Genomic DNA, 12,890 nt, shown 5'->3' on the forward strand with positions numbered 1-12,890 from the left:
TCAAGGTGCCTTCGTGGTGCAAACATTTGGCGCCCACTTCACTGCTATCAACGGCGCTCGCAAGATACATGGACTACTAGACAAGCCGGAAGAAGACTTGAATCCTGCTGGGGGTCTAGCACTGTCATGTGCTGCGGTAATATATTTTTATTTTATTTTCTAATCACACCTCGCTGATCACTCATTGCTACTACTAGGTTGAACGAGCATTGACGCTTATCGCTACTCGTACCATAACCATCGAAATGGTTCTCGCTGCCAAGGGCAAATCTATACCCTTGCCGAAGACGCTCAATCACTCAACCGGCAAAGTCTCCAATCGCCAAACGGGCTTCAATGACGTCACCTGGGGTTCTTCCACGCGCTCATATGTGAAGTCGATCGTGAAAAGCCTCCGAGAGGAGAAGTTCCAAGCCATCATCACTTCTGCGAAGGAATTTTCCAAGAAGAGCCATCGTTCTGGCAACGATAGAGCCGTCGATGACGCTGTGGATGATGAAGACTTCGACGAACGCGCCCAGCTCGTGGACATCTCGGAGTCCGAGTCTGGGTCCGAAGACTCGGATGGCTCTGACGTGGAGTAGTAACATTTGTTCTTGTCATTCTGCCGGTGGTTTGCTTGCCAGCGCTGTATTCACTTACTGACCTGATTCAACTCTGGCAGTTCTTATGATCACGCTTATTTCCTTCGCTTGGCCGTCTTCATTCGCATTTTGTCTTAGTCACCACTTGAATTGATGCTTTTCCTGACCGCTTTGTCTTGATCACGATCTTAATGGTATACATCCGACTTGAACAGTTTTGTGAGTGCTTGAATTGTTCACTTACCTATCAACTGTGTAGAACTTGGGAGTCTTAACTTGAAAGATATGCTTGGATGTTTTTTGCATGGTATGAATACACATGATTCTCACCGCTTTATTGTCTGAATTCTACACTTACCGTTGATTTTGTAACCTTGGGAGCCTTAAAGACAAAATATAAATATATACTTGGACCTATGTGGCTGCTTAGAGCTGAATCCCTCTACTTCTGGTCTGCTTATTTTGATTTAGCTTACAATGTGTCTTTGAGAGAATCTGACATGATGAGTCACACTTAATGTCATTGCTTAACTGTGTACTTATGTCAAGCGCTGATAAGTGTAACAATAAGTCATATTCATCGGAAGACCCTACTTGTTTTAAGCAATGACGTACTTAGCAGAATTCTACTGAATCTTACTTAGAATCACCTTCAAGTCACCATAAGTGTTGTTAAGAAAAATTCCCTTTTTCCTGATGGAAGATCTCAGGTGGAGGGACATCAAGCTTGTTGCACCGAGTCTTGAGACCATCGAGAAGTTCGGTGATCTCAGCATTGGACTGACCGTGACAAAAACGCTGATCCTCGTCTGTCAGATATATATGTCAATAATCTATGACAAGACCCAGACTCACCCAGCCAATGATCTCGCCATTCTCGTTCATAAGGCTGATGATCCCGCCCTTCAAGACCTTTACCTTCTGCTTGTCTCGATTAGTCACTGAAGCTTTGCCAGCCGCACGGAAAGTATTGTCGAAGGAAACACTGATACCTGATCTGCTAGTGAGTTCACAGTTGAACTTTTGTGTGAGCGAGGCTCACCTGATAATGTCCGTAGATAATCCTCTGATTCCCTCTCCCGTGTCCCCGAGACAAATTCCTGGAAGACCTCGGTAATGACATCGTTCGATATTGGCTTATCATTGTAGTTTTTCTTGTCGTGAGGATCGGAGAATGCCTGCAGGGGGTTGGGGCTAAAGTAGTCCATGCCGTGTCGTGCAATGCAGCGGGACCTAAAAGCTTGCAGGTAAGCTAGTTTACGTCGGTTGTATTCAAGTAAGTGAAGCTCTGTATGGTTAAACTACAATCAGGTGGCTGGTCTAAATTTAGAACTGATGCTGCTCACGTCTGATGTTCTCCGCGAGACCACCTGCGGTCGATGACAGCCGCAGCTCAATCAACAAGTCGAAGAGCTCACGTGTCACAGCGCATCTCCGAAAAAATACAGGTATGCCCGCTTCATAGTATAAATTAATAATCAATTTGCTTGACGAAGGCCTGCAATGGTGCTCTCACCTGGAATGGACCAATGTGGCCAGGTGTGCCAGAACTCCGGATTCGTCGTGGCGAAGCAGTGACCCTTGAGCTGAGTCCTAGAATCGTGCCCTTGCTCCTGTTGCTCTGAGTCACCACAGTCACTCTGCTGCTGTCCTTTCTTGCTTGTCGGGTCCTTCTTGCAATTCTCACAGCGGATTTGGGTGCCAATTGCTCCTTCGTCAACAAACAGGCCATGGACATCTCGTGGACCTGTGCCGGTCCACCCATCCCACTGGACACTGTCCGTACAGTCGCATCGTGGACATCGTGCGAGTTCAGGATGGTAGAATGGGTGAATCACCCGAAGTGGCTTCAGGTACAAGGTCTCTGGATTGACCGCGGGCTCGGACTGATTTCGTCGAAGGGCGTGCAGGTACAATGGTGGCACAAAATGTGGGCCAAGAATGGGAGTCTTGAGATTGAGGCACGGTCGTGTAAGTGCCTTTGCAGACCGTATTCGAGTCTTGTCTGAAATGTAGTTGATATACTCGACAATTTCGGCCTCCCACTCATATTGACGCTTTGGCCGTGAATTTTTCATGCGCTCGTCATGGCCAGTCCATGACTCAACACGTTTTTTGACCTGCGTCGAAGTTGATCATTGCAAGGTCAGTCCTCGTCTTAATAGATGCCTGCACCTGCTTACTGCGTTTTTCCAGTTTGATTCGAACTTATTTTGCGAGTCTTTCGGCTCGAGAGCTGACAGTAGCTTGCGCATCACGTCTGGTTCATACACGGACATTCTTGCGCAAAGTAAAGGTAGAACTGTAGAAGAAGGTGGCAGGGAGGAACGCACTGATGCTGTGTAGCAAGTGTGTACAGGGCAGGCAAGGACCCGAGGCTTTTGTGGCAATTAGGGGTGGAGACTCTTTGACCTTAACGACTCTCACCACACTACGTGTCTAGCAATTTATACTACTCGACTACTTATTCATTCAGATACTGTGAGACTGCTGTGCCAAGTCGCCGTCAAAAGAATTTCGTTCTCGCTTCTCTGATTGGTGGGGATGGAACAAATTGAATTAAAATCTTCTAGTTCAAAACTAACCTAGCGCTACAGTCTACTACTCAATCTCAACCATGGCTCCACACATCCATCATGTCTCTTCATCGAAGTCTGCGGGAGGGAAAAAGGCTATCAAGAACGAAAACACAGAGCAAGCTATCCAGGTATTCAGTGGCAGCAGCGGCACAGATGTCAGCTCTGTCAGAATCAACGTGGATTCGCAGATTCACCTCGAGGATGTTGCACAGTTCGTGCAGTTTGGATTTGATGAACAAGTCAAGCAACTCGCAATTCAGTCGGGTTTTTAGGCAGCGGTTGTCTATGAAGTGTATGGACGTGTCACCACCTTCAAACGGACAAAGAGAACCATGCGAGTCATGCGCACCGCTGCCTTCGAACGGGCCAAAACAGATATCGAAGAGCAAGAGGCGGAGGACCTTTATGTCAGTGGCAATGAGTCTGAGGATGACGGAGTCAGAGATCAGAAGTAAACACGTACACGTATCAAATTGTATCTGTGATGACTACACCTTGAATCAATGAACGCTTGCAATTCGCTGGAGGAACGGGACATGAGAGCGAGCTATGTAATTATGTGGTAAGACTCGAGATATCAAATAACTTCAAGGGACGGCCGAACAGGACTCACAGCAAGGCCACGCCAAAGCAAATTATCTTCTCAAGCGAGAAACAGCAAAACACGTACTTGATTCATATCCGAAATTTGGAGACACACGGTGGAGAGGATAATCGCGTAATGACGAAACTGTGATCACGGTGTCTTACCACAGAGTCTACTAAAAAAATTCAGCGGTCAATATAAATGCTGGCGCCGCATCATGAATCAATGAACGCTTGCAATTCTCTGGTCGCTTGACATGTTCCAGAGAGTTGCAAGCGTTCATTGACATGTTCCAGAGAATTGCAAGCGTTCATTGATTTATGATGCAGCGCCGGCCCATCAATGAACGCTTGCAATTCTCTTGTCGCTTGTGACACGAGAGTTGGTCATTTAATTTACATATCAGTCACTTCGAGAAACGACAAAGAGACGACGAGACAGGACTCACATAGAAGGCACCAGCAAAATGAACGCTTGCAATTCTCTGTTCGCTTGATACGAGAGTTGAGTCATTTAATTTGAATATCAGTCACTTCGAGAGACGACAGGACTCACATAAGAAGGCACCAGAAAAATGAACGCTTGCAATTCTCTGTTCGCTTGAGACACGAGAGTGAGTCATTTAATTTAAATATCAGTCAGTTCTTCAAGAGACGACAGAGAGACGACGACAGGACTCACATAGAAGGCACCAGCAATGTGGAACATCTTATCGCACGATAGACAGCGCTGGTAAGGCGCTGGTATACTGATGGACCACTGGCAGATTCGGAGATTTGGTTAGCAACAAGCCAGATCGTGGCAACTCACTGGTTTGATTTGAGTTTGATCACTCCTGGATCTAGGGTGCGGCTTTCATAAGTGGATCTGAGTTGATGAGTCAATAGGACAGCAGGTACAGACCTGGTACAAACGCGATACTGATTGTGCTCTCGAATGAGCCCTTCGCGACATCTCCGAGTTCCGACAGAACGACCCCTTCGCAAATTTCCCGCCGCCTGCGGCGTGCTGGACCCCTTCGTATGACCATATTTTCTTCTCCACCGAGGACCACAAGTCACGTGGCACTTAAAGTCAGACCAATTTGGGCCGAGTCCACTTTGCTCCTTAACTAGCAACAAGTCCTACAAATCCTCCATTTTAATAGTCGCGTCAAGATGCCTGCTACACGCTCGTCCAGTCAACAACGCACTCGTCCTCGCGAAAATGAACCATACGCGTCAGCTTCACGAGCCCTACCCAGCCGATCGAAGCCAAAGTCAAGTGTGGCTACTATACCTGAAGTCATCGTTCTGTCTTCGGATGATGATGATGACCGACCGACCATAATTGGCTCATCATCAAGATCTAAAAGGAAGCTTTCAAAGAAGCCGTTTTCGACGGGTGAGGTCTTGGAGATATCGTCTTCGTCGGATGAAGGACCAATACTTTCCAAAGCTCCGGGAAATGGATCCGAAAGCTCGTCTTGGCAGCGGGAGAATTCGAAATTGAAACATGTACGTCTCTACGATTATCATAATTCCAATTTCGCCACTGACAGGGATGGGTTAGACAAACGAGAAACTAGAGCAGCAACTCGCCGACCAGCGCACACAACTTGACGCTTCAAGGAAGCGTCTCAAGGAGCAAAGTGAAGAACTTGCCGCGCGATTACAAGAGATCAATGCTGGACGCAAGGAGATCGAATTGCAGCAGGAGAAGCTTGATGCTTTGCAAGCAAAAGTACGTATTCATGTCCATCTTTCCTTACGTTCTCTCAGTCGTTTATATAGGAGGCTACCAAGTTGGAGGAGTTGCTGTCTTGTGACATATGCGCACATTTGATGTATTCTCCGTACATGTAAGTTCTCATCTTCTGTTGCTTTCTGTCCACCTCACCATTTGGCCTAGACTTCTTGACTGCGGTCATTGTTATTGCGAGGGATGCCTCAAGGGCTGGTTCGACGAAACGCTCACCAAACATATCCGCGAACATCCCGCATACAATATGGACCGCGAACCCATGCCTCGAAATTTCCCCCAACTTCTTCAGACCCTTGGTCCATACGTCTCGCGTCCAATTCAGACGCAACTTCAAGCCATGTATAATACTTCTCGACAACAGCAGCCGGTGTATACTTGTCCGGGATGTCGGAAGGAGGTCACCGGAAAACCAGTCATCAACTATGTAGTCAAGGACATGGTTTCCAACGTCGGAAACGTTCTTGGGCAACCCGACACTCGCCGGGAGAATATTGGTCGTGGCCAGCGGACGGGTCCCTTTGACGGATTTTTCCCTCATAATTAGTGTAATTGACACGCATACTCCAGCATTCTACGTTATTTGCTTATTCTATGAGACATGATATATGATACACAGGCTAAACTAGGGTACAGTACCTGCACTGTAGAGCACCATTATACCACAATGTAACAAGACAACCACGACGAGTCAGTAACAAACGCAGCTACTTTTTCTTTGGTTTTTGCTTTACTTTGGGTTTCTTCGGATTTGCTGGCACGGGCCCCTCAACTATTTCGACCTCATCGTCATCACCCACAGAAGCCGAAGCCGAAGCCTTTCGTTTGCGCCCTGCTGCGGGACCAGAACCAATACCACTATCCCCAGTGCCTTCCCTTGTAGAAACAGCTGACCGATTGCCCGAGTGTGACCCGGGACTACGACGTACTGAGCTGCCTGATCCGCGAGAACGCACGGATGAGGTAGGCGACACCCTTCTCGACCCAGGCTTCTGCAATCCGAAAGTAGGCAGGCTGCCCAGTTCATCAACTCCCTCTCCTACCCCACGCTCCCCAGCACGGACGTCGGAGTGCGCTGGAAGACGTGTTTCACGCCAATCTCGACGGAAGATGCTCTCGGCCGTTAGTTTGTCCTCGAAGACACTTTCCAGTCTCGATGGTATGCAACGCTCTTCATCATGTACATAGCCGATCAAACGGTCGCCTGTGGCCTTTGTCCCGAATAGTTCGAGCGACAGTGAGGCAGTGTTTCGTATCGTGCCATCATCTTTGTCGAGGTTCTCGATCCATTCCCATGGTCGGTTCTGAATGGGTGCGCCATAGACGAGGTGGCCTGTGCTGTCTCGATGAGCGAGAGCGAGGTCTTGAACAACTGCATTCGGCCGGATATGCGGGAAGAGACTCAGGAGTCGCTCGCGATGTGAACTAGGGAGGGAATGAAGATGGGGTGACTGAAGTTTTGTGGGATGATACTTGAATGGGTCTGGCGATGACGTTTTGGAGTACAAGGAAAGATCTATGAGAACTGGATTTTAACGAGGTAGAAACACTGCGATTGGAGGTCAGCATACCGTCGATGAGAAAGTACAAAGTATCAAGAAGAAGCGCAAACGCAACGGCGTCGTGTGCAGGACCGCATGCATGAATCTGGGATCGTGTCATCTCAGAGCTCGCATACTGAATGTGTTATATACACACCACGACAAGGTCAAAGAGAACTGGCGCCATCTTCTCACATGTTGCTCGAAACTGTGTCGTCCATATCCCCGGGAAACCGAGATCAAATTGAAGGAGCCGAGCTAGAAAGATAACAGCTTCGGTGAGGACGTGCAGGGAATGATCCGGTGCTTTGGAGAATGACGAGTTTGCGAATTGAAACGACTCCAGAATTGTTTTCGCAAGCCGCTCCTGTGTTGAGACGTCAAGATCCAATCCAGTCCCTTCCTCTCGCAAGGGCTCTGAGACATGTGATAGTACGCGAAGCACCTCACTTGCACGACCAACCCGCGCCAGTAATGATTCGGGAGTCGTAGGGGCAGGGGCTTGATTAAGAATATCAACGATACTCTTGAAACCGTTATTTATAAACTACTCGTCGCTTTCAGTGTGTGTCAGATCCGAGCGTAGAATCACTCACTTTAATCGCCACTGGTCCATCAACGCCCCTCGCCATTTCTGCGATGAAGTATGCTTCTTCCGAGGCCATCGAGTGGTGGAAGATCAAAGACGTCATTTTGTCGAGCGATGCACTTGCACCCTGTTTCGTCGACTCACAAGCAAGCGCCCTTCCGAGTTGCCTCAGCCCAAACTGCAGCTGAACTGCAGTTGCCGCGAGCCTGCATGGACTCAGAACGGATGATATCTTAGTGCTTAAGAACGAGTTAACATCTGTATCTACGGTTAAACGTGAATCTCGGGGCGCATTTTATACTGTGTCTTCCACGCACCTTCGTTTGGTTCACTTAAAATCATTTTGAGTGCGTTGACAAGCGGTTCGCAGAGCGTTTCTGCAACCATTCCCGACTGAATCGGATGCTCAAAACCCCTGCGGACAGCGTCAAGATTGCGGTAGCATGATTGCCTGATGTCGCGACTCTCGCATGTCCGCAGGCGAAGGTCTCGCGCAATTCCGCGAAGTCCATCTGAAACGACATTATTGTGTTCCAGGAGCACTAAATTTGGTATATTACAGGCCAGAAGAGTGAAATGAGGTTCCCGGAAGGCGTCCTGTCTCCAAGTGTGGATCCGTTGCGCATCAAGGAGCTCTTGTGGGACAATCGGACTGATAAAACACTCCTCCTGGAGCACGAGCGCGTCAAAAAGCTCACTGGCTGCCTGAATAAAAGTCTCCATATTCTGTGGCTGGTAGAGCGGACCTGCATCGGCTCCCAGTTGCCATGCGGGGTAAACTAGTCCTTGAAGCAGCGTAGTTGTAGATAGCGCTCCGTGAACGCATAGGAATAGAAGGACGACTCTAAGTACATCCCAGGTTTCGAGCGTCAATCCTAACACTTCACTTTTGCCAGTACCAAGGAACCATTGGAGCACGTCATTATCGATACCACCAGGAAGGTGGTGGTCGACGTTGAGTAGAAATTGACCATAGCGAAGTGCGTACGTGTGACGTCGCTGTTGGTCCTCGCTCATGACGGGGACTTGGCGTAACGAAGCGACAATATTGTCCCAGACTTTCCATGCCCAGTCTCCGGACGTACGATACCTGTACCAGAGGCTATTTGCGAGAATCGTGGGAGCGTCCGGCTTGGAATCTTCAGCTAGAAGTAAAATTTCGGGCATGACGGCCGGTACGACCTCTGGGTGGTCTGTCTTGGGAGCCAGTGCTTGTGTGAACGACGCAATGTCATTTTCCACCTGAGTTCTGGCCGTCGCATCTAGCTGTCGCCCATCATCCATTTCAATAAGCAAGGTCAGGAGGGATCTGGTTTTCCCCCCTTGCGTTCGCAAAAGCAAATGAGTAGAATAAAGTGCGGAAGTGATCATGCCAGTGGCGTTCATTGCCGTCCATGTAGTTGCGAAGCGGTGGAAAACTTCCCCGACGGCGGTCAGTAATTCTGCGTGGGATGTCTGGGACAAGACCGAGAGACTCAGCTGCATAAGAGCCGTCAACAATCCAAACGTTGAAGGGAGCAGAATACACACCTCCAGCAAGGAGCCGTAGTTATGAGTGTACTTGAGGAGTTCGACTGCTGTACTATATGTCTTCAGAGCGCTGATCTCGTCTAGTGATCCCGATCTGTGCGCTCCGTCAATGCAGTCGATTCAAGGGGTTGAATTTGCGCACCTTGAGGCAAATTTAAGGAAATTCGGAAGCAACCACTGTTTGAAGGTTCGTACTTGCTCAAAACATGGTGCGTCGAGCACAGTAGGACAACTAGTTCGGAGAGATGACATGGAAACCGAAAGCGGAAGGGCGTTGCCTATGACTCATTAGTAATACGAAACCACATGAAATTGTTGGCCCTACCACCAAACACAAGTGGCAAAATTGCACGAATTTCCCTTCGCATCTCACGTTCACAGACATCTTCAGGGGTCTGTCGTGCACGCGTCCCGTATACAATAACTTTGCGCTGGTTTAAAAGAGATGATGTCGGGTTGTGTAACGGTATCCAGCGAAGGATCTTGCGATGAAAGGAAGCCGTTTCGTCAGGCTGAAGAATAACGTGAGTCAGAGAACAAACGTTGATATGGCACCCAAACCTCGCTCATCGAGAGTCCCCTCTCGCCTCTCGCGACGAGTCTTTGCACATAAGCTGCGTAATCAAAGAGCCCACCCTTGATCAATTTCCCGAACAGACCCGCTACTGCCCTGAGATTGCCAGCCTCCCGGACAACATGTTTGGAGTCCAGCCAATCGAAGAGATGGTCGTGAAGGGTGGCTGAAGATAGTTCGCGGCGTGCGTTGCGTTCGTGATGTGCTTGGAGTAAGGTCACAGCTGCGTACGGTCGATGTGAGCCATACTGCAGTGGCGTCACAGCCCAAGTTAACAAAGTGTCGAGTTTGTCGACAAAACTTGAACTTGATGTGCAATCAGGAATTTGAGAAGAGAAAAACAATATACTGGACATGTCCGTGCTACTGCAGATCGAATTTAGAATTTGAATATCAACCACCAAGGACCCAAGACGTTCGAGTTTTCGTGGTGGGAGATTGCGAAATAGCATAGCGTCGTTGCGACGCTGGATATCCATCAGATTATCCGAAATCAACTGCTGAAAATCGCGTCGTCGACAGTCACTAGGACCGCTATCAGCGGGGCCCGCAAGTACAGAACACAAGAGCGATGAATGCGCTAGCCATGTGCTGGGAGAAACGAATGTGTCTGGAAGGGCTACACAAGTGCGCTGATGTTGGATGTTCAATTACGTGATAGTGTGGCAGAGGTTAACGGATACCTGAATCAGAGATTTCAAAATCTCTTCGAGCTTGTTCAGGTGACCCTGAGCGGAAGTCGTCTTGACCTAGAATAGTTAGTGATAGACAGATAAATACGGCCATAAAACTTACTTCGTTTAATTTCGCGATACACGCGTCTAGAAGGAGCTTCGCGAGTGGGCGCTTTTCAAGAACTCCATCCAGATACTCATCAGCCAAATGCGCTACAAATCCTGATTGAGCAAGGTTGCAGGCCGCCATCTGATGGACGAGCCATGTAAGGAAAGTGCGATGATCTACGAGACCTTCGTCATAGAACGGTCGCAATAGTTTCAGACTGATTTTGTTAGAGAACATTCGAATAGTATGATCAAACACTGTACCAGTATGTGAAACGGGAAACCCATCGGTCGCGACTTTCTGCGTCAGAAAGGACGCCTTTGAATGTCTGTTTGATATTCATTCCGGGTCTAGGTGCACTCGGTAGAGCAATGTCGGCAAGCTGTTTCTTGATATAGCTTGTTACTACTATCGCCCAATCTACGCTGTACTGGGTGGGATTGTATGACGGTTTGTTTCTCAGGCCAGCCTTTTATCATATAAATCATGCAGTTGAGATATTCCACATCAGCACTTACAGTCTCGTTGGCGCCGAATACTCGAAGAAACCAGACCGCACGAGGTATGGCAACGTTGTTGGTATGAAGAAGGTCAAGTAAATCGTGACCTTTGGCGCCATGTGGAACGCTTTTCCCGAGTTTACTCAAGGGGACATCGGGATTTGCGAGTTCGGCGAACCAGGTCTGTCGTTTGGTATCACTCATGGTAACTCGAGAAGGAATCTTGAATGCTGATGACCTACGAAAACGTTGGATAAAGTACAGCACCAAGATAGTCAGCTTACTGTATAGGTACCGCACTGTCAGCCTTTCGAGTAAAGATATCATTCATGAGGTGCTCGAGGTCTGTGAGCACGCTCTGGTCGAACATGCGACCTCCCCTCTCGTCCTGCTGTAGGAATGTAACTGCAGCGCTTTGATGCTCATCCTGATCATCGTCAGCCGTTAAACTCGACTCAATGAACCTCAGACTTACAGGCACAGGAAGTGGTAACATGAAGCCCTCCTTTATATGTTTGTCGGACAAGACATCCTCATCCTGTCCCGGGCGGGGCGGATGGAAACCAGGGTATCCTAGAGATTAATTAGAATGATTCAGTAGGATGCCTTACATAGGGTGAAGGTACTCACCGACATCAGCAGTCCTGTGAGACTTGGGTAGCCAGGGCGGAGGTTGAGACTCGTATATGGGTGATGGTGGTTCTTGTCCGAGTTTGTCCTGCTTCATATCCAGGGTATCTCAGCGATTGGTAGAAGGTAAAATTATTGACAATGTATGGACATGCTGGACGAGTGAAAGGTTGCAGGTCACCGTGCACGGCTGCAAATATTGATGAGCTCGGTGCGGCATTAGGACTGCCACTCCAGCGCTTCCATGTTGGCGACACGTGATCACAACACGTTGACAATTTTTCTTAATTACCCGAGTCCCTTTGTTTCGCTACCATCACATCGAGGAACCTTGTTAGCCAGAGTCTGCAAGGTCCGACCTCATATTCGCGGACGTTTGGCGTCATTACGTTGAAGCACGGACGTATACTAAAATCTTTTTCAGCTTATTCTTTCGTCTTCACTTTCAAGTTCTCGAGGACCAGGAAACCTAACAATTCAAATGATACGATGTGTCGACTCGCCAATGATGGATAGGCAATAGAGAACGACTTGAAGTATCCATTCCGTCCATCCCGCACCGAGAACAATCGCTATGTGATCCGCTCCAATGCTTCTATATCCCCACAAAGTCCAGGTTGTATCGAGCAGCAAGGTTCGAGCACCGTCAAAATGATTATATTTCCACCCGACTGCCAGTATTGATTTTGCACCCACCCCTGTTGTGTACCCGCCGATTTTTCTGCGCCTCACAGCTATCATTTCCTGTCGGGTCATTGTCATGTTATTTTGTTGTGTGTTTATTGGCGCAGTTCTCTACTTTGAATACCTCAGAGCCTCCACTCAATGAAGTTGGCAGCTTATTTAGACGTTATCCTTGGGAGCTGATGATAGTTGTCACGTTGATAGTAACTGTGTTTCCAGTCATTAACGCTACGTCTGTCACTCTTTTGCTCTCTCCAACTCACCAGAATTTCAGCGAGATGTGGAATTTTTCTCTAGTCTTAAACGATATCGGTCAATGGAGCACTAAGACATTGAATATGGAAGCATATATTTCTAATTAAGCTGAAAATTGGTGTCGCCTTGTCTCAGCTCGTATTTTGAAAGCTTACTTCGGACCGACCATCTTGATGGTCGGATACATCGTCTCTGAGAGCATATAGTAAGTTAATTGGGTCTGATCGTTCTTGGCTCACGTTTTTGTATAACTTGCTGCGCAAGTCTCTTGGCTAAGCACCCATAAAACCATCGTTCTAGGAACGCCCGCATGTA

The 12,890-nt window shown here is 48.2% G+C and overlaps 6 protein-coding genes across 6 annotated transcripts; 3 read left to right on the forward strand and 3 right to left on the reverse strand.

Moving 5' to 3' along the window:
• Positions 1-64: 64 nt before the first annotated feature.
• Positions 65-584, forward strand: DEU56DRAFT_761159 (uncharacterized protein; the record flags this gene model as incomplete). The annotated part of the gene is made up of 2 exons (XM_041350509.1): positions 65-136; positions 198-584. Coding segments are annotated over 2 exons (459 nt in total), but the record flags the coding sequence as incomplete, so codon positions are not given.
• Positions 585-1,256: 672 nt separating this feature from the next.
• Positions 1,257-2,839, reverse strand: DEU56DRAFT_918778 (uncharacterized protein; the record flags this gene model as incomplete). Its single annotated transcript, XM_041358170.1, has 6 exons — positions 1,257-1,364; positions 1,440-1,576; positions 1,627-1,872; positions 1,931-2,041; positions 2,101-2,704; positions 2,768-2,839. The coding sequence occupies 6 exons, from the start codon at positions 2,837-2,839 to the stop codon at positions 1,257-1,259; spliced, it is 1,278 nt and encodes a 425-aa protein (XP_041202224.1).
• Positions 2,840-3,182: 343 nt separating this feature from the next.
• DEU56DRAFT_837646 (uncharacterized protein) lies at positions 3,183-3,687 on the forward strand. Its single transcript, XM_041354846.1, has one exon. The coding sequence runs from the start codon at positions 3,221-3,223 to the stop codon at positions 3,668-3,670; it is 450 nt and encodes a 149-aa protein (XP_041202225.1). The 5' UTR covers positions 3,183-3,220; the 3' UTR covers positions 3,671-3,687.
• A 1,219-nt stretch (positions 3,688-4,906) lies between these two features.
• On the forward strand, positions 4,907-6,036 carry DEU56DRAFT_918780 (uncharacterized protein; the record flags this gene model as incomplete). The annotated part of the gene is made up of 4 exons (XM_041358171.1): positions 4,907-5,245; positions 5,301-5,471; positions 5,522-5,589; positions 5,640-6,036. 4 exons carry the CDS (start codon positions 4,907-4,909, stop codon positions 6,034-6,036), a joined length of 975 nt encoding a protein of 324 aa, XP_041202226.1.
• Positions 6,037-6,113: 77 nt separating this feature from the next.
• Positions 6,114-11,845, reverse strand: DEU56DRAFT_138951 (uncharacterized protein). Its single transcript, XM_041344736.1, has 16 exons — positions 11,637-11,845; positions 11,482-11,579; positions 11,291-11,433; positions 11,025-11,244; positions 10,770-10,975; positions 10,519-10,723; positions 10,407-10,472; positions 9,711-10,355; positions 9,475-9,661; positions 9,292-9,427; positions 9,150-9,243; positions 7,937-9,098; positions 7,627-7,883; positions 7,188-7,577; positions 7,061-7,136; positions 6,114-7,005 (listed from the first exon to the last, which is right to left on the reverse strand). Exons 1-16 carry the CDS (start codon positions 11,731-11,733, stop codon positions 6,197-6,199), a joined length of 4,791 nt encoding a protein of 1,596 aa, XP_041202227.1. The 5' UTR covers positions 11,734-11,845; the 3' UTR covers positions 6,114-6,196.
• Positions 11,846-11,936: 91 nt separating this feature from the next.
• On the reverse strand, positions 11,937-12,579 carry DEU56DRAFT_837658 (uncharacterized protein). Its single transcript, XM_041354847.1, has one exon. It carries the CDS (start codon positions 12,396-12,398, stop codon positions 12,114-12,116), a length of 285 nt encoding a protein of 94 aa, XP_041202228.1. The 5' UTR covers positions 12,399-12,579; the 3' UTR covers positions 11,937-12,113.
• Positions 12,580-12,890: the final 311 nt, after the last annotated feature.

The sequence above is a fragment of the Suillus clintonianus genome, assembly GCF_016758775.1.
Source record: "Suillus clintonianus strain FC179 chromosome Unknown DEU56scaffold_144, whole genome shotgun sequence".
Lineage (NCBI taxonomy): Eukaryota > Fungi > Basidiomycota > Agaricomycetes > Boletales > Suillaceae > Suillus > Suillus clintonianus.

What these genes read in the sequence shown, in the direction of transcription:
- DEU56DRAFT_837646 (XM_041354846.1), top strand. Translation starts at nt 3,221, where the DNA reads ATGTCTCTTCATCGAAGTCTGCGGGAGGGAAAAAGGCTATCAAGAACG.
- DEU56DRAFT_138951 (XM_041344736.1), bottom strand. Translation starts at nt 11,733, where the DNA reads ATGAAGCAGGACAAACTCGGACAAGAACCACCATCACCCATATACGAG. An exon ending in TGTTACCACTTCCTGTGCCT is followed by an intron (nt 11,434 to 11,481) that starts GTAAGTCTGAGG and finishes GACGATGATCAG; the next exon opens with GATGAGCATCAAAGCGCTGC. An exon ending in TATTCGGCGCCAACGAGACT is followed by an intron (nt 10,976 to 11,024) that starts GTAAGTGCTGAT and finishes ATATGATAAAAG; the next exon opens with GCTGGCCTGAGAAACAAACC.
- DEU56DRAFT_837658 (XM_041354847.1), bottom strand. Translation starts at nt 12,398, where the DNA reads ATGACAATGACCCGACAGGAAATGATAGCTGTGAGGCGCAGAAAAATC.